We start from the raw sequence: 26625 nt of genomic DNA on the forward strand, positions 1-26625 counted from the left end.
GCCGGAAATAAGCTCCTGGGTCAATAGACTTTCGAGTCAAATGGTTTGCTCGTTTACATTATTGCAACGGTCTCGAGCTACCGCTAGCTCTCAGGGGCCGTAAAACACCATAAGGGAAGCAGTCAGCAAATCAGCTGCCGCATTCAATATTCAAGAGGCCATTGACGATAGACGTCTTGCTGCCACTGCTACAGATAACGCTATCGCTGCTGTTGCTATTCTACAAAAAGGCTCATGCAGATTTTTCCTGCTGTGCATTAGGACCCGCTGTTGGATACTTAGTAAACGTCGAAGTGTCCCTGCTCCTGTGGAGAAGCACCGCCGCGGCCACAGCCACAGCCTAGATGCCTTACTAGCGTCGTATGTAGGTCAGTATCGTCTGGTTTTCTGTCCTGAACGCTCGGATTGGCACTTGACTCTGCTGCCGCTGTTTCTACCATTTTTTATGTTTGACCGACCGACTAATCGCTTGAGCGTGGTCTATTCCAAAAAGACGGGAGTTTACAGAAACACTGTCACCAAGCGTGGTAATCATGCGAAGTATGTCTGATACAGCTGTGGTCACCGCAGGAAAATGACAGGGCGGTGAGCACCTAACAAGGGACCTGTTGGCAAGCTCAACGGATCGCCTGGCGTTGCTATAAGCAAGCGATGCGAGTTCAGCTTTGATCGACTGAAAGCAGACAAAAGCTGAAAGAAGCCGTTGGAAACGGCCCTTTGCTTGTTTCCATAGTGAAACTCGGTGTGCTTGAAATCTGTCAAAGGTGATTTGATGGACCGATTTGCATTCATTTATATACAGCTTAATACAGTAGACAAAATAGAACACAGCCTGACAAAAACGAGTGGCGTTATTAGTGGCTATCTGGTATTTGGCTACGGTAATCGCTTCAACGACAGAGTCGTACTATTGTTTATATACTTGCTATTTTTATTGATTTCGACTGACAAATATTCAAATGAAGTAATGAACCGTGTTATTGGGGGCTCGCATGATGTACGCATAAAAACGGGTCCTTGCGAAACAGACGTATACGTCACATTATGCTTATGGCTCGAGATGTATGTATCGTATCGACGTTCTTGGTATCTCCTTTTAATCTACTCTATTTGTAAGTAGGTGTTGCCATCGTAAGGAAATATGTTGTCTTACCGTTCCTGCCAAGCCCAATAAAACGTTGTTCGTAATCGACTGTCAAATGCAACCTAGAATGTATCGGCTTCTTGGATATGGTCGCCCACTAAATGTCCAGTGTGTGGAGTTCGCAAGCAAACGGCAGGCGTCTGTTACTGCTGAAGTTACCATAGCCACCGTGTTGTCAGATTCGGCTGATAAATCACCAATGTTTGTAGTTCTGCCGTAGCATCGCTACTACAACTGTTTGAACGCTTAGTCTTTACCCACTCTTTGTTGTTGAGTGGTAGCACTGATATCGTACCGCGACGCCTATAGAGCAGTTCTTTGTCGATACTCCGCTATCGTCACAGCGATACAGCACCCCCATACGATAGCGGTAACAGTGGCCGCTTTTCTTCCAGCCGGCAAGCGTCGTATAGTAGTCTTCAAACACAGCGACAAGTAGATAGCCCCTTATAGCAGTCACAGCCAGTTCCTGTGACGCTTACGCAAAAAGAGGGGTTACGCGCGAACAAGCGATTAGACAGTCATCCACGGGTAGTCCGTAGTCGTTAGAGGACGCGGGTGCCGAAAGAGTGTTCGTGGGCTTAGCGGGGTGCCACAGGTTGGCCCGTTGGGTCGAATTTGGTGCCCAAGTCTGAGAACTGTAAGTTATTTCGTCTCTGTCAGCTCTTCCGTAATCATCAGCGGCCACTTGAACGACTTGAAGATGCCGGTAGAATCGAATCTACTTGCAATGTAATGTAACAATTATGGTCTTTTCTAAAGATAAGTTGTGAGAGACGTATTTTCTCACTTATATATATATATATATATATATATATATATATATATTAAATTTGTCACAGTGGTGAACGCAATGAGTCACTTAGACCGAATTAGATTATTGGATGAATAAGAGATATAAAAACAAATAGATGTTTATCGGGGAGATTAGCGGCGCGTTAGACGTCCGTGAAATGATGTTACACGTGTCGTCGGTACGTACAAGAAGTGCAATCTTAGGTTTCTTAATGGTATTCTGTCCTCAATTCAGAGGTTATCATTATCGACGTCCTCAATATATACTTTATCAATAAGCATTTCTCTGCTTGAAATGGTATCAATTAAAATATATATATATATATTCTTTAAATGTTTGAACAGTTGAAAGTCATGATCAGAATAGCTTTAAGGGTTAAATTCGTGTGTTGCCCCTAGTGATTTGCCTTTGGGACGCTCATAGCTGCAAACAGGCCTAATGATATCGAGAAATACGTCTGTTTATTCGTTATATATTACATATTGTTTACTATGAAAACATATTGAGACGTATAATTAAACATTTTGATGATTTAAACATTGGATATACCGAATATTCTTATATCCGAGCTAACTCTTTACTAATATTATTAGACAGTAAATGAGGAAGCTATGCGGACGGGGCTTCGACTCGCTGTAGAAGGATACTAAGGTCCTTGAAAGCCTTAATATTACCAGGCGGAATCCACTTCTGCAAGTATAAGTTCAGCTACCTTTGGCGGGACACTTTATAATGTGCATGAGAGCCTTTTATTTGTGGCATATGTAAGAATTATTATTTTGTAATACTGGCAGAACACACACAAACTATAACGACTGATCTATGCAATTTTCGACTGATAAATATGTTGAAGAATAAACAAATCATTGAGATCAGAATCAGGAAATGTCTAGGGTACAATTATATGTGTGAGATAATAGTTTTGACTAATGCCAATTAATGGCGTTGTGCATGTAAACATCCACGGAGATTTGACGCAGCGTACGCCCAGCTACAGGATGTACAACACGCATCTCCTTATTTTTTGCCAGCTCATGGATTCTCAGCTAGATGACATTGCCAGGCAGCAGAACAACGTATGCCATAACTAAAAGTTCTATCTGCATTTTTCCTATTTTTTCATTTGCTGTGTTTTGTTTTTGCTGGCCAAATTGATCCGTTTGATAGCAGACGGTCCGGCCAGTCGATTAAATAGCCATTCACAGTATTGCAATTATGATGGTGGCAACAGTCTGCGCCCCTATTTACTACCAGGCGGCAATAATAAGCTACTGAACTTAAACAAACGGCGTCTATACGTGGTCCGATTCGTCGTTCGCCATATCAGCGTGTCGTCAACCAGTAAGCCAATGCTGCTATTCGTAGTCAGGGAGCCATCGACGCCCAGATGTAGCATTCGATGCGTCATCGTTGGATCGATATGAAAGTGTTGAATAGCGATTTCAGAGACGGTCGTCCCGGTTAGAATACCGCTACGGTTCAGTTGGCCGGCTGTGTGGGGACGTGGGTCGTCACCAGTATTTACATGGCACCACCAGGACAAGCGCACTTCATCAGTACCTGCAAGCGACAATTTGTTACTACACCAACGATCACAGTACGTGTATGTGTTTATAGTGAACGATGCACGGAATAAAATATGCAGAAGGAAAATCGCACACGGTTTTGCGTCTCGTCACCGTTGCCTCGATCACGCATATCGTCTTTTTTTCACTAGACGAACACTTGTCTACTGTTTTCGTTAAGGCTTCGTTGTGAGTTCTTATTATTTCTAGTGTTCTTACTCACACGGCAAGCTAGCTTGGCTCCAGGTCTACGGCCACCGCCCGGTATAGCATGGCTAGAACTTGCTACTTATCTAGATTTGACGATTACTTAAAAACATAACTGTTTTTGAACACCTTTACCCTAATGCGGATCTAAATAGACAAGTACCGGACCGGGATTGACCGTTTTCCTCAGAGGCTTGTTCAATCACAGCACCTCATCATTGCTAAATCGAACTTGAAAATTCATTGCACTTGTTTCGAGCATCTTTTTCATAGGGTAAATAAATGCATCAGCCACACCTGGGCTTCACGGTTTTATAGTAGTCGCTCTCCCTTCGACCGCACAAGCCAGTTTGCTTTGCTCTTCGAGAAAACAGGGTGTAGGGATCCGAACATAGACTTAAAAAGAAAACGAACGTTCGCATCGCTGGCCAGTCAACCAGAATGGGTGACGGCCTGTCTACCGTCATAAGATGTAGAAAACCGATTAAAATGGCGAAAATGATAACAATTAGGGAACAAATTGCAATTGGAAATCTTTCAATCGAATAAGCGTTTCGGTTACAACGAGGAGCTGATGTAAATAGACCTAGTAACGCTGGAACGTTGCTTGGTAACGACTGCGCATCGCTACTTCCATGCCGCCGCAGATAGGACGTTCAAAGAAAAATAGCAAATGTTTACCATGTGCGCGAGCCAATAGCTACTGATACCGAGCGAGCCTTATCACAGACACCGAACAGCTGACTCACAGAAAAAACGGTGTAATGTTATTTTCACTAGGAATCTCACCTTGAAAGCACTCATGCGGGTTCGATTGAATTATCTTTTTTTAACGGGCTTTTTTAACAAACGTCAACATGTTTCAAATGATTAGATATAGATTAAGATAAACGTGCTATAAATATGAATGATTAGGGCGTACATTTTTTTTTTCTTAGAAAATTATAAATACAATAGATCAGGATTTTAAAATTTAAGCTTAAAGACGTTTCGCCTGATATTGGTGTCGTTGGGTTCTATCAGTTGTTCAAGGTTCACTACGCTGAAAATTGATTACGAAAACATATCAATGATGAAAATTCTAATAAATGAATCTTTACCGTTTTCCTCGTCCGGATACTTCATCTACGCTAACGTGCGTAAACATGAACGTCCTTTATAAGGTAAACGTTTTGGGAAAACATGTAGCAGGGTTTCTAGTTCGGAAAAAAACCCTTTACAGCATTGCATAATTTCAGCTTGCTTTCTAAACGTTAATTACTGTGTTGTGATCTTTACGTAAAAATATGGCGCAGGTTCGGATTTTTCATTTTAAGTGAGTAGAGAATTATAGACATACTTTAACACGAATGACTTTTACGACTCGTACATTCGACATGTTAATTAAGACGGCAAAGGAAAAAACATAAATCTTCGTTGGATCCCATTGAAACATTGATGATGCCATCAATAATGACAGCTTTTGTATCAAACGGTTGCCACGTGGACGTAAACCGCGGACGAAGTCATCACTTCCACCTGCTGTTTTTAAAATAGCTAGTCCTCTCTATTGACCAAGCCCTCTCTTACATGTACTTGTACGTGGATAGCTTATAACTAGAGGATGCACTTCAACGCATCCTTGCCTCATCACATATAGCGTTGATTGTAGCATCGTCATTATGTTAGTTCTCTCAGTTTACCATTTCTTCTTTACGCTGTCACTCGAACGCTTGTGTAAATGATAGTTCCTTCATGATTAGCTATACGCCACTAATGCGAGAACGAAGGTCCCGTGCAGTGCGATCTTTGGCACGACGCAGAACACTAGAACAAATAATTAATATTTGCACGTACGTACTATGGCATGTAGGGTAGACTGATTGGCGCCAGCAGCATTGTGTGGGTATTCGAATAAATAGGGTGGACATCAGCAATGGACTATGTAATCGTGGGCGATCTCTTCTGAAAGCGTTGTGCTTGCTATGGCTGATGCCACGACCGCTAACACGCCAGAGGCAGCGCGCAATGTTATCGCTGATATTTTGTTCGTAACCCTTCCGTGTTTCTACGGTGCACCGATTATACGAACGCTCGTCGTACATGTATAATAATAATAATAATAAGTTCGGCACAAGATAATAACATTGCCAGCAATGTATACTCGTTCGGTTATAGGACGATGAAGCATACTCCACCAGAAGATCGGCCCTATGAATTGTACAAATAGGACGATTGGTAATAGGCACCGACGTTGTGCGCAGAAGCTAGTCGAACTCTGTACGTCTCTTTTTGATAAGATCAAATCAGCTTGTTATTGCAACTGATAAACAACAAATAATCTAAGATTTCCACTTCTTAGATAAAATATTTTCAGAACAATAACCAGAAAAGCAATGCTGTAGTTTTAAATATTCTTTCGCAAATAAAATTTAGTAGGTTCAATCCATCTACCGTACGATAAGTTTTTTTTTTTTTTTTCCGCATAAAAAATGGTTTCCATTTATATTGAGTAAAGGGCTCTTAATAAACGTGAGTGACTTTTCTGGTGGGGGACTGTCAAGTCTTGCAAACGAGCAAGGAGTACGTTATACTTCTCAAGAGCGGCAAGAGGGACGTCGGTGCCGTGTAGTTAGCCAGCTAATAATCAGAGGATTCGTTAGAATAACGCGTTAGGTACGATGCATGACGAGAGCGTACCCCAGCGTTCAATCGACAGAGGCTGGCATGGGATGTTTTTTTTAGCAAAAATACGTATAATTAAAAAGGGTGTGTATTTTGTTTAGAAAATAAATAAATTTTTTTCAAAGAAATATTTATGACATACTGAAAAGCTCAATTCATTCGCGTGTTTCCAGTCGTTTAACAATAATAAGGTTAATTTCCTTAACAGTACTTTGTGAAATTCGGTCCGGTTCCAAGTCGCTTTTATTAGCAATCACTACATGCGTACTGCTACCCATACCGCAATAGTCACGATAAAGTAAAGGCTTGGATGTTTCTTTAAAGATAGGAAAAATATTTCGCTAATCTCAGCATAAAGCAGTGTATATTTTGTCTTGTAGTGATTTGTTGTTTTTGGTTATTTGGTACCGGGTGAGAGATCGCGGTCGTTGCAGTGCATGATATTTTCGAATTTCAGGTTGCCACAGCCGTTAGATCTTGCTTGCACACCATGTTCGGCATGTACACCTGTTCTGTGCATATATCCTGGGACTATAATCTTATAACAAGTACTACCCGTGGCAGTAGTTCATTGGAAAGGTCATCTCGAATACCTCCATGCGATAAACGAGTGATTAGCAGAGCTTTGCCGCTGCGCTTTTTCAGTCCAACTAGGTAAGCCTTACGTTCCGCAATACGTTCGAACCAAGGCAACAAAAAATCGGCCACGTACGGATAGATAAGTGTCACATAAAATTTACTGTTTTTCATAGTTGGATAACGGTGCTGTAAATAACCCAGTCTCTCGTAAATCCCGCCGGGGATGACTGTACACATCGCTATTTATTGAAACGAGTGACTGTTGATTAGGGCTGTAGATACGATAAGATACTGTTGCGTTTGTGTGCGTTCTTCAACAGTTGTGTTGATCGCAATTAATTGGAAGAATTGCTTTGTTAAGAGAAGCAGTGGAACCCGTGGGCCTGAAAACAGGCCCGAAATTCAATTAATTACTCACTGTTTTCAGCTGATTGATGTCGCCGTACATATACTAAAAACTCAGTCAGAAAGCTTCCCACTTAATCTGTATATTGTTGGTCAGAAGCCTGTATCATTTACCCGTCATCAATGCATTTGCTATTTCCATGCAGTGTGATCGTCGTTCTCGGCAAATCTATTTGGCGGACATGAAAAGTGTTGTAATCCAAACAGAATCTCATACGGCATACCAAACACATACGGCAGACACGTTTATATCGCCGGGATAAGCTCGAATCGACAGGAACCGCTTAGTGGCCGTACGAGGGAACGTATCTGTACGTAATCGTAGATTTCTCCAACAAGTAACGATCTTCTAGTAACGAGCTGTATATGCCGACCCCGGCTTTTGGAGAGCTATCCGTGAGATTGTGGCCGACGGCAATAGGGATGGATTAGAAGCCAGCGATACGTTCACTGGGACACCTGGTCGTATTGCGTAACTCGAACAAATTATAGGGGCGCTTCTGTGACTTCATAGCCAATGTAATGGACAACGTACGAATTTCGAGGCTTCTTCAGATGATCTTTTTTATCGCTGCTTGACCTCGGATCACTTGTCCTATGCGGAGTATTATTATCATATGAAATTACATAAACAAAAGAAAGTCCAAACAAAAGCAATATTTGCTGGTAAAAGAGTATTTACTCATCGTTGTCTGCTGCGTACCATACGCGTGCCACTCCAGTATAGCTCTATATATACACACGGATTCAGATGATTTCGTTTCGAAAATATAACATAATCGCAACGCGCTAACTGTGTGTGTCATTGCGGACACCAATTACCGAATGCTTTTGTATGAAAAGGTTCATTCCTGACATCTGTGTCCCTTGTTGCGATGGGTTACCTCTTTCGTATGCCATTTCTGGCTACGGCCGCTCGGTTTTCCTTGGCAGTGCTAACGCCTCTGCTACGATTACTGCAATGTTTCTTTTGCTACGCAAACGTTCCGTTCGCTCTCGCGAACTTCCTGCCGATAACGTTTGACGTGATTCGGCAGCATCCGATTAGCGGTTATGCCTTCCTCAACCAAATCGGCATCAGCGCTAGGAACGGCAGTGGAAATGTTTGATTCTTCTATGATTTTCTTGGGCTTTAATCAAGGCCACGCGCCCTGACCGACTGGGCTCCTTTTTTAAGCAACGAGACGTCCGAATAATGAAGGTAATAGAGAGAAAAAAAATAGGTATACAGCTGTTAGTTGTTGCTACCCCTATTATCGCATCAGGAGCTTCTGAGCATCTTAGAAATTTCTAACACTAACCCGATACTTATCGGCGGAGACAGGCGAGCCATAGACTCTTGCTTTCTTGAGCTCACGTAGCGAAGCGACGACTTTGGCACAGGCTCGAAAGTGTTAAATGTGAGTGGTCTTACCCATATGATATAGAGGAAATGGTAGTTTCATAGGCTGGGTGGGTGCTTCGACCAGAGGGGCGCAGGCTGTGGAGTCTGCACTCGGTGGTACACCGCGACCTTTGGCACTCCGCAGTGGAGTTGTCTATATTGTATCAATAAAAACGAAATTGGAGTATTTGCACATCCACTCGAGCGGTCTTGCCCATGGAGACTTTTATTTCTCTGTAGCCTTGTAGCGGATGTACTGAAAAGCTAATAGGACGTGAGATTATGGATTTATACGATTACATCTTGCCCGGTTTATTTACATGTAGGTGTTGAAATGTACACCGACCGCGTAGCATAATACACTATCGAGGTTTGAACCAGCGATCTACATCGAGATTAAATATGGATGGCATCGACCAGAATTGAGCACGGGCGAACTGTGCTTAAGTAAATGCGAATAGATAGTGAGGGTGGTTCCGGTGAATGTATTCGCCTGCTAATCTTAGAAAGACGTTGTGGCCCAGGTTCGACTTTGGGTGTAGACACACTTCGTTGCGTGCCTGGGGCTAGCCGTTTGATGGCATGCCGAACGGCGATACTGGGCGTAAAACTCGAAACACAGATAGTTAAGACTATATCCGCCACGGGTTAGCCCACTGCCGAAATGTGCTGAAATTTCTAGACGTTGATGCTTCAGGACAAAATCATGTTGAAATTACCGTTCGTCGTGTTTACGACACGCATACGCTTCCTACGTTGAGATTCACGCGACCTCAGTGGAGGTTTGCTAGGTGACCGCTGATTCTGCGGCGCGGATCAGAGTACGAACGGGCCGATGTCCGACATTTACGCCGTAATTATCCACACTGCGTACTGCCACGCTCAAGTGGAGCCTACCAGCACAATGAACCAATCCTTTGAGGATCAACTTGCATACATCGGAACATTTCATAATAGTTGTCATAGTTTAAACGTCACTGGAAACAAGGATCGCATGCTTGTCGCAGTCAACGCTTGCCAGGGTTATGGTAAGGCAATAAGGTGATTAAAAAAAGCATGTGTCAATGAAAAGTAACATGGATCTATCATGAAAGTACTGAAAAGTGTCTCCGAGCGCACGGCAGACGTCGATGGCCAAGCGCACCTCTTAAAATGTTGGCAAAGCTTGCTCCGCATAATCAGTATGCGTCACCGTTTGATTACGATTGTTCTTGTTATAGCATCTACAGAAAGTGAGAAACATAACGTAGTTTCAAACATTTCATTTTACGATTTCGCTGCCAGCGATAACAGTAAAAATTTTACAATCAACTAAACGATGGGACAGTGTACGACGTCAGGACGCCTCGCAGTATCCTATAGACTTTATTTCTATTGTTAGATCCAGCTAGCATTCGGCCCCAACGGCCATTTTTAGCTAATCACCTCGGATTAGATAGACTCGATAAGAGGCTTGCTGTTTCTGCGCAGTTCCATTAGCAGAGTACTGAATGTGGTGCACGTCGACACATCGCAACAGTTCCTACTGCAAACGAAGATCGTGTCTTCACTGCCCGAGCTCCCTATGAACCTCAGAAACCGACCAATTATGGTTCAGTTTACACATTACAGGATGCAGGGTATGACAACGGGTTTGCAAGGCACAGTTTTGATCTTCATAGTCGCTTCATACCATACTCGATACTAAAAACGTTCGGCACCTGCATTGCTTAGGCGTCACAGCTAGAACAAGAACATTTGTGCTTATCGTACTTCGAACTAATCATATATTACAGGGTTCCATCAATATTCTACATCGTTATCGCTGAAAAAGTGTCTATTGGCAAGGCCACAGCCTGATATCTGGCCTGGATACGCGCTGAAGAAAACTGCAATAGCAGAATAATCCAGAATTTGTTTTGCACTTTAAGAAAATCAATTATATATTTCATGTATGTCGCCAATTTGTATAGCTAGAAAAATTCAATTATATTGTATAAAGCTGTCGTAAGATCTGATGAAGTATTTTGAAGGTGACAGCATATTTAATAGACCGGTTTATTTCCTAGCCAAAATCGTTTGTGCATAAAATGAGGTGTTCGTGTTCAGGAAGCAGGAGTGCTTTGCGCGTCAATTTAGTTGAGCCTGCTTTATCGCGACGGTGTCTATTCCACTGATCTGACAAGATCTGGCCCAAGGCCATATAGCATATATAATATGGTCAGTCGTTCATTAGGTCGAAAGCGTTGGCCCTCAGGATTATTGGGATTCACGGATGCATGATACAGTTGCTTGGTGGTTAATTATGACCGTTTCGATTTGGACAGTAACATTTGATCTGGATAAAAATTCCGCCTCTATGGCCTAAGACCGTTCTTTCCAAAACCGATACACGGCTCTCTAGCAGACGAGTCTACAAAGAAAGGCGAACTTGTTTTTGTATAGTCGAGCTATCGCCTCGATATTTTTATATATAAACAGGTATATATATATAAACAGGTACTATATATATAAACAGGTTTCGCAACAAAAGTATAATTTACTCATCACTTTCATCGGCAATTACGATAACAGTAATAAATTTAATAATTTTCCAACATCGGACCATTATAGACTCGCAGAATTTTCGGTACTAATTAATAATAAGACTTTGTCTGTACCCGCACTACGTGTGAATACGTATACATACAATAATATTATGTATATGAATATAGAGGCACAAAATTCGTCAGCCTGGTAGCTTGGCAATACGTCAATAATCGTATTACCTCGTACACTAGTCGTACAAATTGATCGGGGGTGAGGGGGGGGTGAGGGGGTTATTATGTTTTTGTTGAATCGGCTCACGAACCGGCCCGTACCACTCGTATCGGTTCGGAATGATTAATAATAAGAATGGTATGATAAATACCGAAGAAGCAGCAAAATATAACGATTTGCTTTTCTGTGCGTCCTAAATATGTGATCAATAAAAGTTCATCCGAATTAAAAGACATTTTTTAATGGCAGTTTGCGATACCTCCCGCGTGCCCTGATCATATGCAAATATTGTTAGATGTTTCTAATCCATAGACCTATGCTAGTTCCAATGGATTGGGTCAGTGGAGCTTTTTGTAGTTCGTTTTTAGGTCGAAAAGCGGGTCATGGATGACCAGTCGTCAAATTCGTTGACAAACGAACAGATGTTGGCGATTTATCAGTCGGTTACGTACGTTACGTGATGCCTTGTAGCTTAACTGAGTTCATATGCGACAGTTCATTGTTAAGTCGGAGAGTGCTATACAATCGTTAGTGTATTTGTTTTTTCGAATCGGCCGTTGACCAATGTGTTGACCCACTGCACGAGACCCGTGTGGTCATCGACCGATCCCCGGCTTATTCTGCAGTATCTCAGAAATGAAGTTAATACCCCGACCTCTGCCTTCAGTGAAACTGATGTGTTCATTCTATTCCCAAGACTTTGCAGGATAAGCCGGCCGTTGGCCGCTATATTGCAGATGTTAGAATGCGGTGGATTTAACCGGCCAACATCGTATAAAACAAAATCAGAACGGATCCTACTGTAAGGGAAACACACGAATCAATCACTAGCGATGATACATATAAATACTTATTTTTTTTTTGCTCATTTTATTCTTTTTTGTTGTTATCGACCCGCAGGGGTCGCCGGATCCGATTGAAAGGTGGTATTCCGCTCAGTAACAAGGTGCTCGTCGCGGTTGACTTCGATCACACGCTCATCGATGACAACTCGGATACGTACATTCAGAAGTTGGCCCCAGATGGCAAATTTCCTGCCGAGATGCGGGAAAGATACGTGCCCGGTAAGTGCTACTGAGAACTTCGACCCTGATTCGTCTGCCCCGTTTATTTCGTGTAATGTATTATGTCGTACGGAATACACGTGAAACGGCAATGCTCTTATCCTGACTGAGGTATGATTAGAGAAAACGCCTTGTTTACCGCGGCAATGATAAAAAGCTATAGCAACCAAATCGTTCAGTCAAAGCAATTGCGATTTTGCTTCATGACTTCGTTTACGCTGATGTGAACTACGGCGACGTTAGTGCAACGACCTGTCATTGGTAATTTCCAGCACCACAAGCCTTCCGTAATCGTTAGGGCTAATGTATTGGAAGCAGGTTACTGTTTATCAAAACAGTTGGCTATGGTTACAAAGATTATTATGTAGTGTTCCCTTAGCTAGGGTCAATATTTCCAGCTTCGATTTATTCCTACAAGCGATGGTGCCTCAACATTGCATTTTTTATTTAGCAAGATAGGCAGGTACGAAATGGGGTGGTCTGTGTATGATATACTCTATCAAGTAATCTCTGTTTCCTAATCCGCGGTTATCTCACCGAACAAGTTGTAGTAAGCCGACTCTAACGTACCGTTGAATCAGCTCTGTGCTGATAGTGAGCGCGAATAGAATCTAGAGCGATTTTTCTAATGCTGCGGGTCCGTCTCGCTGAGCTGTAACAAGAAGCCGCCCGCCCTAATGGCCCCTGTAGCTTTTGTTATTACCTCCTGCAGGCGAAGTCTTCTATACGGGGCGCAGGCACGCATGTACAGCAAATGCGAAAAACTAGGCCATGTCAATGTACAAGGATACGATTATTAAATATATCCAGTTCAGCCAGATACTAACCGATGGGGCCATTCTTCGTGAGTTCGCTGATCTATACGGTTCGTATAGACTACAGGGATGACAAAGTACGTGGCAATACCGCTTTTGACAATTGCCTTTAACCCCTGGGAGACAAGCCTGCTTTCTGACTACGATGTTAGTAACTAAAACAACCTAACGACTTCATAAGCGAAACTACTCTGAGGACCAACTCGGAAGTTGTCCTTGCGTACCTGTCACATGACCCCATGGCTTTAGTACTAATGGAATCGATGCCTTTGGGGCTCTGAGCCCACTACATCGACTTGTCTACAGTTCTATAGCTGTCCGCTAAAGTGGAAAACGTTCGGGCTAATTTTGTTGGAATTCACTAGTATTCTATTGGTGCTTAGTTCTCATCACCTAATCGAGCCAAAGGAATAGATAAAGAAAGAGAGCAAAAGCCGCTGTGGCGTTAAGGCCGGGTGCGTCGATCAGGCACTCTCGGTCCGTGAGTCGACGTAGTTCTAGCGGCCGCAATTCACAGTCTTTCTCCGTTTGTCTATGGACGGACCTAACGACTGCAGCAAAGGCGTCTGTTTCGAGGTTGGCATGAGGGGTGTCGATTAGATATCGCTTACCAGCACAAGATTGTATGAGTGAATTGTGTAGCGCTGATTTAGGCTGACTAGAGACAAATGAGACACAAGAAGTTGTCAATGTGCGTCTGTTTCTCCTCGAGAACGACGTCCACTGCTCCGCGATACAGCGGTAGCTTTTTTCTTTCTGCTTTTCGTAAACTCGAGTGATTTGTTTATGCGATATATGTAGAATAGCGGTAGAAGTAGCGGCACGGACACTTGAATAAGCCATAACTGGAATATTGTTCTAGTCGGGACCATAACGGATCTTTCGTGCGTCTATGCTAACTACGTTGTCAAAGTTGCATCACTAACGGTTTTCTTACGACCGGATAAATGCTGACATCTTATGGCTTCGGCTATTTATCTTGTTAGCTATGCGCGTATTGTAACTCGTTCATAGGGAGATTGTTTAGTCGTCGCTAATCCTGTTAAAAAATATCGTCAGATCAAATTGAAAAAAATCAAATCATGACAAAGTTCGTCTCAGCCATTGAAATAAAAAACAGCTGTGCTTCGAAAGTACACTGAAGTGCAAGGCAAATCACACTGGTACCTTTTGACACTAGCATAATTTATGGGTCGTTCTATGTACATATGGAACGACTTTTTAGCTCAGGAAGTACGACGGGCTGGTCTTGCCGACGCAACTGTTATATCCGTGGTGCGAATTTTAAAACTTCAAGCCATCGTAGTTTGGCGCAACACAGCCGCTTCTACAATAATCGCATGATCAGTTTAGGCTGTATAACTTGGCATTGCATTGTACAAATTAGAGGATAAAAGCAGGAAATACATGGAGGAGATGCAACCCGCTTGTGACAGAGCTTCGAGGAGCAGGCGGTAATACCGTAACGTTGATTAAAATGACATCAGCGATGACGTCTGTTGAAGTCCTTGCGTCATTTGGCTTAGCCTTGTATTACTCCTATGGTTTATAGTGTTTCTTGAACGCTTTGTTGCCAAGCCAGACGCTATTTATCACTCAGAACTGTTCGCGTTGTTACTAGCTAGCGGTGACCTGTTGCGTGCGCTAATTTTGGAAAGAGAAACAAATTGATGTCAACTACAGTTATCACGCTAGTTAGATACGTTTGAAGATCAAAGGCCATTATCTATGTTTGGCTGAGAATAAGGTGCGGATAGTCGTCAGGTCCGTGTCGCGTTGCCTGAAAAAATCTATCATACCTTAGGTCAAAGGTCCTTTTTGGCATCTCAAAAATTCCCTGTTGCCTTTTTCCTTCTATTTGAACAGAACCACAACATGCATCAGTTACCATTCCCTCATTACGAATAGATTTATCCGCTAAAAGGCCTAATTATGACAAGCACCTTAACAATCGTTTCTAGAATGCTACTTCCTTGGGATTTATCGTCGTACATAGAATGACGTAGCTGTCTGAATAATGACCACGATCTTTTGCTATTGACGAAATTTTCGTTGATATTCAGTTAAACTGAGACACGCATGAATTTGTATCACTTCTATTATACAGTATTTTAGTTGCGTTCAGGCGCGAATGACGAGTAGGCATGTCCTAACACTCTGAACTAATGCTTTCTTTAACATGGGTCTTGATGAGATCAGCTTGACGGGGATTGGTGAGATGGATTTCAAGATGTATTTGTCCAGTGGTTGTCGTTCTAGATTAATACGGCCACTAGATACGGGCCGTCTGGTTGCTCTGCTGGATGTGAGAAAGGCCCGTGGGGCATTGTGACGTTGCTGGGTTACAGCGAGACCGCAGTTTACTATTGGCGTTGTTCCTTCATTGGGGTCGTTTTCAAAAGCATACTTCTTTTTTTAGTAGCATGCTATTCAGCATGCTTATTCGAATGAGGCCGGACGATGATGTTAATCGTGTGATACAGTTTTCATTAACATAATTTACTCTTTTGAAGATTCAATCAAGGGAATCAAGGTTAAAAGGTTGAAGGCTGTCACTGAATGTTTTCTTTAATACTATCTGGAAACGGCAAATCGCTTATGATTAGAGTCAAACGATAAAAGTTTAGCTTTAGACTTAGCAATACTACCTTTAGTTCCGCCGTTCGTCTCGTATCCGCCTATCTGTTGTGAAATCTTGTTTGACGAGAAACTAATTAGGTTTTCAGCTATCGAAGTAAGGGAAATTGAAGGTCGTACTTCGCAGTAATGATTGTGCGGTAGGAAGACAGTGGGGACAGCAAATAACAGATGAGGCGGCAAGGCTGTTTGCCTGGCGAGTCAAGCGTGAGGATTTACGTCAGACAAGCGAACAGATGATGTACATTTGCGCCTTCGCTCTCAGTTAGACTTGATTGAATTCTATGGACTGAATGCTTAATCAAGTCAGCCGTTGTCGCAGACGTTCAACCTGGAAACCTGTGTTTTTCAGGGCTTGCGGAGAAGGTAGAACAATGAACTGAGAGGCTAGCTTCCAAATTTTCCTTTGAAACTTTTCTACAGCAGCTTTTTATTTATAATCAGTGAACTCCTCAACTGGAAGCCCACCAAGTTGGCCGTAGCTGGCACAAGTGGGCCGTAGAATCACGGTCTCCAAGTCCACCTACAGGTTCTAGCCATGGAAGCATATCCTGAAGATTGATTGATATATGTATGCGTGTCAACTCTTATCTCAAGCGATCTAAGCAGCATAGGACGAAAATAGTGCTATTTGCATTGCATACCAATACAACTCGCAATATTTCCATGTTTTCTGTCATGTCGGTGAAAGCCGATTGCTATAGTAGCTCAGTAGACGGTTGGTAAAATACGACCTATTCGCCAGGCCAATTACTTTTTGTCCGACGAAACGACGTCCCGTACACGTGACATTAGCTGCACGATCTTGCAGTCTCATTTATCTATGACGCGTCTACGGCTCCGTGTCTACAGACATGTCTCTTTGCTTACCGTTGATACAGTCAGTTCATGTTTGTAATGCAACACAGAGCAAAAATGGCCGATACACGTAGCGTATTAAATATACCGCGCCACGTTTGTCATCATAATCCATATATTTGGCCAGAGAGCTATAGTGCAAGATAAACATGATAGTAATGGTTATTTTACCCGATCGTTTCATACTGCTGCAAATGTTTTCTTCTTTGTTCTACCATAGAGCTTAGGACATTTTTAGATAATAACTCGGATATTTGAATACGTGCGACACCAGAACGGATTGTCATATCTTTTATATTTTAGATGTACCTAGTATTCCAGCCAGGCCCGTTTTTAGGGCTATCGAAGTTGTTCAATTTACTTCCCAGACCATTCCATAATTGTATTACAACACTGAGTAGTAGTTCATATGGTGTAACAGGCAAAACACTTGAGCTGATGTAAAATTGTACGGTAGTCAAATGTGTAGAAAATTATTATTGATTTTTCCATACCTTTCGATATTTGTTACTTTATGTGGTGATGTACGTAGGTCTTGTTTTCGCGTGGCTGGTCCACGTGTTTGTCCCCTCTAATATCCATTGATATACTCTCTATTGCGGTTAATATATATATTTCTTAAACAAATGATTAGCTTGTCCTTCATCGTAATCCTGTTGATTCGAACCGGATCGTTTAGAAATAGTATCGTCTATTGAGTTTTTACTAGAATTATCATTTTTTCGTATGCATGTCTGAATACGTAAGTCATTTTTACAACGAGTAGTAAGAATATCCAATACGATATAAGAAAAGTCGGTTGCAATTATTCGTACGATCGACAATTCTCTATCCAACGTCGGTATAGACGCCGACGCTGTTATAATATGGATATTCAGCGCGCCGCTGAGAGCAAATACGGAGAGATAGGCTGGAGTGAACTATTCTAGAGCAGACGTTACGTTTCGTTTAATCTAAACAACTGACGACGTTTGAATGGACGATTGTTCATATAGCTATGATTAAGATCCTTTGTATAAGGAACATAGGACACATCTTATTTTCTTATATAAATAATATTGTCCTCCTGGACTGTGTATCCTGCTCCACGAACTAGCCTGTACGGCCTGGAAAGTTGATGCGCCTCCCGTCCTTTGACCTATCTAATCGGATTAAGTTGCATAAGCAACGTCTGCGTTCGAGACCCATTCCATCTGTTGTCGTGATTCATTTGTTAAAAGCTAGGCCAAATATATCGCCTAGTGCAAGTAAAATCGGTACCTTCAAGCAAGCCTTCGATTTTCAGCGCAGTATAACGTCGCACTGTAACGCGTTCTGCGAAACAGTCGCGGCCCTTGGCGTCGTCGTCGTCGTCGTCGTCGCTTTGCAAAGTCATCCACCCCTACCGGCTTACTTAAGCTGTCCAAGTCAGTGGTTACCTACAACTTGATTCCGGTTGTAGCCTGGAGCAGGGCCGTCGACTGACAAATGGAACAGAACGCCACCTGCTCCAGCTATGTGACAATACCTTCTGCGGTCTCAGGTATCCGGGTAACCCAGTTTGCAAACAAAAGCAACCACAATCAATAGCAGTCGATTCTTTTTTCCACCTATCGATCTTCAGGGCTAGCGTGTTGTATAGCCGACTGGCCTCGTTATCGTTGTTGTTATCACATCTTATTATCGTTGGAAAACGAAAACCTAGTCCGTCTAAGGCTAAAGATATATTGCAAGGAAGGTACAAAACTGTTAAAATAATAATTTTCCATTTTCAGTATATTGCGTCGGCAACGCCAAGTTTACTTTTTATTTACAAGAATGGCGAGCTCTCGAATTTTATCAAGAATGGCGTTTCTCAGATCCAGTGTGGCTTTAAATTCATATTATAGACACAGCTTTGAACGAATATAAACGATGATGGGTCAAAAAGGCACAAACTTCATAAGCTAACCACTCACCCAATAGAATCTTCATATGAGTTTCGAATGGGGCGTATTCTGACGCTTCTTTAAATAAGCTCATATCGTTGTGCATGCGAGACAAGCTAAACTGCGTTGAAAGTTGTAGGTAGGATTTGACATTAATCTAGGAACAATCCGTCTTTGATATTATTTTTTAGTCAGCTGCTATGCGCTTTTCAGCTATGACAAAGCAGCCTCATTTCCATATATACCCCAAGGCCGGCTAGTTGTTGATTCGTTTTCTGTAAAATTGAATCAGTGTTTCCTAACTGTTTCGACCTCTTGGCAATTTAGTGAAATATCTTGGGCACAGGTGGCTATACGGGTATTCTAAAAGCTGGCTAGCAAAAAAAAAACAAAAAAAAAAAGTAAACATAGGCAATCACAAGCTTACCGTGTGAAAAGTCCTAGGTGAACTTGAAGAACTGATTACATATTGTCTAGTAGACGGATATAAGCGGCGGCGTTGCGGAATTGGAGCCATAGGGTAGCCGCTTTTCATCTCGCTATTCCTGTGGCCTACAAGGGATGCCCTCGTTTCACGCACGGGAGTAACCTTCTTCAGCAAAACCTTCCAGTTTTATTCAAACCTTCGAAATTGTCCACTGATCATAGGTGGCGAACTGTGGCAGTTCAAGCAGGCATCTTAAATAATTGACTAAAACCATTTCTCCTGAGATACTACACGTAAGAAAGTCAACAGTAAATTTACCCGCGATTATTCAACCTCATCCCTCTCCCCCGTAATCGCTAATGGCGTACGATTTCAAAAAGGTTAAGACACAGCGGAGAAAACCCTGGCTGAAGCGAGCAGCGATAACGAGTTGGCTTATTACAGCTGGCAATATCCAAATAATAAGCAAAAATTTATGAACTAATTATTTTGTGAATAAATAATTCGTGGTTACTCGGCGATGGGCAATATATATGATGGGCAAATAAGTCTTCGCTACGGCAAATGATTTGCTAGTGTGCATTGCGGCTTCCAACCATTTTCGGCCGAAAATAACAATCTTACCGGTGCGTACCTCTGCTATTGTTGCCGAGACGAAAGAACGAGCATTCTCTGCTGCTATACATTCATTAGTTGACAATGACCGAAAGGCCGAGCAAGTATGTGGTCTCATTCATCCGTCACCATTGAGAAAACCCTATTATGTTTGGATTTATTTTGCACTCCTTCTCCCACAAAATGATAAGAAAAGACAAGCTTCAAAGCAAATACACGGAACCCTTTTGTTTAAACAAAATCTAAATATATATATATATATACATAGAACGGAACGAAAGTGACTCAGCATGAATGCTACATTTATCATGCTACTCGAACTTGTGCTGAGAATCCGCAAATTTATCTCTCTATCTATATTCTGTGCTGTTTCGTTACTGGCTGAAATCACTGCGAATGCTGCACAGTTGGTGCCGCTGCTACGGCAATTTTGTCACAAAAACATCATACTAAATAAATGAATAAAAACGTAACAATTTCGACAAGCAACAACACAATACAACAAGCGATTGTAATGCTACATTCAATGCCGGCGTAGTTAAGGGTGGCTTGCTACCGAACAGATTCATTTACGTGCGTCGGACTGGTTGATCGTTTGTTTGTTTCCTATGAGGCATCCTTATGGTTATTACGCCCCCTAGCAAGAGACAGATGTGCCTAAAGGTGGGCGCATAGATTGGCATTGGTAGACCCGTAACAGTGATGACGATGTTCAATTAAAATGAGGTATGATGTATAAATATTGAAGCTGTTAGATACCATGGAGGCATTATGTGATTCCGACATCTCTGACACACAAAGCGCGGTAATTAATCTCTCCGTCCGTCTTATATATAGCTGTGAACTGTAGATCTTGTAGGCACTATTGGCAACGACACCTTTCGCTACTGTGATCAGACTATCAGCTTTGTCTTCGACGAATAGGAACGAATACGCTCAACCTCGTTGCAATATTATAATTTTTTTCTAAAAAAATAGATCTAAAAAATAGAGGGGAAAATTATCCCGTTAGCTGTTAGAATTACTCTTGGAAGTATGTGAGCTGTACCAAACAATGTCAACAGGCCCTCTTCGTGTGTCCGTACGGTGCTATACTAAGTTCTCATACTGAGTTTTTTCCTTTTCTAAAAAAAACTTCCCATAAGCAAATGACTGCGACGGTGCCACAATGACGTTACGTCGCGATCGGTTGATCGCATCCTCAGAACGATTCACTGCCATGCGACGAGCTTCGTAAATCACTTCGTTCTAGCCTTACGTCTGCGTGTTAATTGTTAATATGCCAAATGAAAGTATAATTTAATAGAACAAGTGGCTACAACTGACTTGAGAAGCCTTTCCTTAAATTACCTAGCTATTTAGTAGCTGAGGATTTTCTGGATTTTTCTGGCTTTTCGTCTTTGCACCAAGTGATCACCATCGCCATCGTCATCAACAACGAAAGCAGCATCCCTATTAATTTGTAGCCTCACAATACGAAAGAAACCATTCGCCTCTTGTGTGCCTGCTTTTTCTTATATATATATATATATATATAAGAAAAAAGGTGTATATACCGCAGTGATGGTACTGCTCTGCCCAGATTGTACAAACATAAGGCCATATAGTAGCACATGCGGGTGCCAGTAGAGCGCTTGTGGTAATGATAGCGGCGGTGTCGCGCGAGAATCGCTCGAGAAGAGAGTATAATCAATGTCATGGTCGCGTTGATGTGGTTGGGGAGGTTTGGGCACCGGTGAGACTATAAACGGTAGTGCCGAAAAGGCAAGAACATGATGCGCGGGTAAGAAGGGTTTCTTAGTAGTGTTCGTAGAAACACTTCGTACACTGCAGATATCCAGCCACGCGACGCATCCTGTAATGGCAATAATTTGTAAATATACTTCACGATATATATATCGTGATGCATGTTTCTCTCGAAGTGAAGTAAGAGTTCTGTTATATCGCACAGATACATACAGGAAACACGATCAAATATGGCGCCGTAGTTAAAATGAAAAGCGTACATTTGAGCTTTTTCTGTTAGTTCGTGGCTGATTTATGCTGCTGTTACACATCTACGAATAAAATTTTCGTCTGTGACGTCGTCGCACCACAAATTGCCAGGATTGTTCAAAATGCTAGAGTCTCCTGACGTTCTTTTGAACGATAAGTTACTTGCTGTACCCCCGGGCGCGACTAGCGACAGCACACCCGCTGGGATAGCAAAAGAGCGAGGATTTTGTGGTCATTTGACGTTTAACTCTTGTTGTGAGCACCTCAGTGCAAACTATAAAGAGAAAAATATAGCCACAGACGTATTTATGGATAAGTAGATAAACAGGTGAACAGATACGGAACGATCCTCACGATAAAATAAGCTTGGAGAAACCGGCTGGATGCAAATATATGCCTGTCAAGAGGAAATACTACTATTAGCTGGGAATCATGCGTTTCGGCGAGTAAGCATAAGGTCCTTGTTGCCTGATGGTGACCGTTCCGATGTAGCTGTACTATAGAATACGTAAAAGCTCTTTTGAATCCATGATAGTTAAAAAAAAATGTGCTAGTCATCTACAAATGAACGCTATGGGCAAGACGATAACAAACTTAGCTGCAAACGAGGACAGTAAAGCTTTTACTGAGATCCAATCCAACCCAAGTTGAGGTTCGTCAAAAACCGTGCACACCTTACGGATCGCAAATACAGATGATGATTCGTCGCTAGTTTGTGCGGTGGCTATGTTTATAGCCTGTAAATAAAGTGACTGCTTCTTTTTGCGAGCAACGAAAGGTAGGAAGATATTTGTGAAATAGACGCTAGACGCCCGATAAGAATATTATGCAGTCAGAAAGACAACGAAGATGCCGAAAGCTTTTGGTACATTTTAGATTGGATTATGGAAGTTCAATTATTACTACTTGGAGTCGGAGCATCCAATATATTATATGAAGCATAGAAAGATTGTTTAATCTTTAATCATGCTGGGCTGATTGGAAGGAGATACAAAAAAGCAGCATAACGAGTCGCTCTCTTTCTCGATAAGCATTTATATATTTATAAGGGCTGAATACATTACATACATTTCTCTATGACTCCAACAGATAAGGTATTCTGTTTATCCGTCCCTAAATTTGAGTCTTGTTTAGAAGAGTGGCTATTTTCTCGTTATTCTTACAATCGAGCTAACACATAACTTGCGACTATTCAGAATGAGCCAATTAACTTAATTTACAAATTCAACCATTCTATCGTCGTGCCCCAAATTCGAAATTAAGGATAACATGAAAACGGTTACGTCTTTCAGTATAACTAGAGAGTGTACAGTTAAATTTCGTTGAACGTAAAGTGAACTGGAGATACTTCAATGAGATATGTAAAAAGACGGGGAGTCCTTTTTTTTCTCGAAGGCATCGACTGTTATGTCAACGATCACAGAAGGCTTTCAGTCGAAAAAGCACACCTGGACATATAGGAGTTCAGCATCAGATTTGCTCATTGGCTGAGGGTATATGAAGACTCTAGTGACTATTTATGGATTACTTTTGTTGTACCGTTCTTCATTTGCATAACGTTTCAAGACTATTTGTTAGCTTTTTGTTTCTATTTCAGCTCAACCTCCCTAAATGACCTTTAGAAATAATACTGTTTGGCCTATTCATTTGGTGCTCCTCGCACGCGCTTAGGTCGATGATTTCAGAGAGACTTTTCAGAACACGTTCTATAGCATGTATGCAAACTGGCGGAGATTAACAAAATATTAATCCTATGGATGCGTAGAAAGCATCAAGCCACAGCTGAAAAGCTTCTTGACAGATCTGCTAATAGTAGGCAACGAGAAGCCTTTCTACAATTGAGCATTTTCAAAGCAATATTTTTCAGTAACAATTTTGGTGTCGACCAGCCTTTCGACTCGAGTACCTATATGACCGCAGCAAATTACTGCGCGATCCTCTGACAGGTCAATATATACTGCAGCAACACGAAAATACCTATTTCCTTGCCCGTTAAACCTATTAGCGCGGCTGGAATTTATCTTCTCTGAAGAAAAGAGGCTTTTTCTGTTAGATAGTATGTCGTGCATGTTGCACATGTGCCACCTTCACCTCGGAGCTGAATAAAAAAACAAACAGACACTCAGTCTTCGACAGAGTCATTTTTCGATCAGTGAACACGCAGGCCCAGCTTTCAGTCAACAGACTTTTCGACGCCCTAGTGAATACGTTAGACTTTGTTTAGCCACCATGATGCTTGTATCTATCTATCTATCTATCTATACAGACAAACCATCCAGCATAGCGGAAAATGCTGCAAAGTGGCGAAGATCGACGAATCGAACGTCTCATTTGCTTTTAGTCGACGGCAATAAGAAAGGCTTTTTCTTAACGGGAGCTATCTTCTAAGCGATTTAAATGCGTACTGGGTTGGCAAGGCGACGATCGACACAGCTGGCTTGAGGGACTTTGCGCATTCAAGCCTACGACCGTTGCTATTTGAAACAAGAATTAGACGCTTGGCCAGTTAAGTAACAGCAAATGCCTTGGCTAGTCTACACGAAACTACAAACGGTATTTTATGCTGTATCGAGTAGTCCACAGAACGGGGTTTGCTGCTCTAGGTAAAGGCGTTATTGACCAAACGAATGCGGGCAGACGCGCGACCCATGAAAACTTTTGAAAGTAGTACATTATAGATCGGTGCATACTAAGTCACACTCTAAGACGCTTCCTGTTAATGTAGAATTGTGTGACGGGAAATATTTTAGCTGGTACTATTGCGTTAGCCTGGAACAGCTAAAGAAGAATCGGAAAAACCTTGTTACTTGGTCTTTTTTTTTTCTAGACAGCGCTACCTGTTCTGCGATCAAAAAATGTGCAGATTCCGAATTGTTACTTAGTTTACCCAAGAGGTTTACGCAAAGATGACTCGGTAGAGAGAACTCTGTCATCCGTAGGCAGCGAATGCCCTGTAAGAGGTCAAACCGAAGCTAGAACGAGGTTGGTCATGGACAAGCTTTTGCCACCAGATATATAGCATCATTACATTCTTTCCGAAGCGAGCTTGCGACTGTCTCTTTTTAGAAACATAATCGAAGAAAGGACGCGTCGACCGAGGACTGGCCTCAAGCTGACTTACCGGATCGGTTATATGTTGCTAATTGACAACTCAAAGTGCCGAGGCCTCCTTTTCTCTATACTGAAATCTCCTGCCGGGCCCTATTTTCAGTGCGTAGATGCGTGAAAGTGACCGTTGCCGACTGTTGATAGCAGTACTCGGAAAGTCTTCGTACAAGCAGCATGTGGTTATACCGTCGTACAACTTCGGCTGATGGGTCGACAGCGTCACTCGCAAATCTGCACGATACCAGTTCATGCGGGATCTAATGGATAGAAAGCAGAATAGAAAATGAGTTAAGCATACAAGCGCGTAAGGCTGAACTCATCTAGCTGATAGCATTTTTCACTTGGCTGTTCTTACTCCTATACTCTAGTTTAATGTGATTCTCCAAAGTTAACAGTGTAGCTATGAGATAAGCAACGCGTTAGTTAAGTTCTGTTCTACTACCTGAGTGGGGCTCTGATAATAGAAAACGAGTGATGACAAATCGTTTAAGAAGGAACAAGCTAGTCCTCTATCTGGGTTTTCAGTATTACTGGTGAATATCTCAGCCTGTTGTTGAAGATCCAAATCATTTGGGGACTAGCGTTGCAGCAAACAGGTATTACAAAAGGATGCTGTATGACAAAGCTATTAATATTAGCTATTTCGTTGTCGTTTACCTTTACGGCGTTTCAGGCTCATGGACGATATTTATGCGTGTTATGTTCCGCTACCTGTACGAGAATGGAGTAAGGCCGGACCTATTACTTGAGACAATTGGCGAGATTCCCTTGCTTACTGGAATGAGAGAATGGCTGCAGGTAGGTTATTTTGCCTTTTCTCAAGGCTTCCGTCTCACTTCATAAACCTTATGTACAATTTGGTTCCTGCAGGGAAAGCATCTGCCATCGGGTCACTGCAAACAGTTGGTTTCCTACGATGTCCATTTTGACGGTAAACAGCTTGATCAGTACGCTCGATATTAGGGTCCGACAAACTGGCGCAGACACATAATGTAAATATGCTATAGTTATCCATTATCTTTTACTAACTTCGATTGCAATGTGCCCGTGACAGAGGAATTATTCTAATCTATAGAATAGGTTCAAGCACAGTCTGATTACGCCGCGCGGTCCGACCACTTGTTACCCTACCGCTTTTGGTCATGTTGAAGCCTATACACTCTACTGATGTGTCGCTTATTTTATCTAGTTTCGAACCAGAGCGATTACACTGATTATTTAATTGAATCTTTGGATTAATACACGTATGCGCTTGACGAAGCAATGGGTTACGCACTATCGAGATGCTTATCGGTATCTGATAAGCCGAATGAATAAGGACATAATGTTATAATTCCACGACAGTTACTCAACTGAGTTAAACTGACGACAGGTATTTGTCTTTCACCTAGTCATGTTGTATCTGAATAATACTATTATGCAGCTCTAGATAATTACGTTATTACTGAAAGGGTACAGCTGTGACCACTTCTAGACACTAAAAGTATTTAACTGATTGATTAATTTTAACTAAATATTATTATCTATCAAAGTTAATTAAAAATGTGTTTAGCTATCATGACACTCGCTCAGGTCTGGGGCGATCGTACGCTTCTTGTAAGGATCAACTTTCCGAATCGGCCAATAACTTCCACAGTAATAGCAAATGTCACTTGAAAAGCCCAGTTCTAATGCCCCTGCTAGCCATTGAAATGATAAACGCATACAAAAAGCTAA

At 42.0% G+C, this 26625-nt stretch overlaps 1 protein-coding gene and 1 long non-coding RNA gene across 9 annotated transcripts in view; one reads left to right on the forward strand and one right to left on the reverse strand.

Annotated features, from left to right (window-relative positions):
* Positions 1 to 26625, forward strand: part of LOC111260027 (pyridoxal phosphate phosphatase PHOSPHO2) — a 43411-nt gene that overhangs the window by 2149 nt on the left and 14637 nt on the right. For 4 of the 7 annotated variants that reach the window (XM_022832495.2, XM_022832492.2, XM_022832496.2 and 1 more), the window contains 2 exons: positions 12384 to 12547; positions 25583 to 25707. In XM_022832495.2, coding sequence (XP_022688230.1) covers positions 12384 to 12547; positions 25583 to 25707 — 289 coding nt within the window. Of the gene's footprint in view, positions 1 to 1731; positions 1877 to 6851; positions 7031 to 11851; positions 11932 to 12383; positions 12548 to 25582; positions 25708 to 26625 lie in introns of those variants that run through there. The other 3 variants (XM_022832493.2, XM_086968115.1, XM_022832490.1) reach the window with 3 other exon arrangements.
* LOC111260028 (uncharacterized) lies at positions 2383 to 25654 on the reverse strand. 2 transcript variants are annotated; one of them, XR_002679991.1, is made up of 3 exons: positions 25567 to 25654; positions 24923 to 25166; positions 2383 to 3500 (listed from the first exon to the last, which is right to left on the reverse strand). It is a non-coding gene; the product is annotated as an uncharacterized LOC111260028 (long non-coding RNA). The 2 variants fall into 2 exon arrangements; XR_002679992.2 differs by lacking the exon at positions 2383 to 3500 and adding an exon at positions 21379 to 21661.

The sequence above is a fragment of the Varroa jacobsoni genome, unplaced genomic scaffold (assembly GCF_002532875.2).
Source record: "Varroa jacobsoni isolate VJ856 unplaced genomic scaffold, vjacob_1.0 scaffold_392, whole genome shotgun sequence".
In the NCBI taxonomy this organism is placed as follows: domain Eukaryota; kingdom Metazoa; phylum Arthropoda; class Arachnida; order Mesostigmata; family Varroidae; genus Varroa; species Varroa jacobsoni.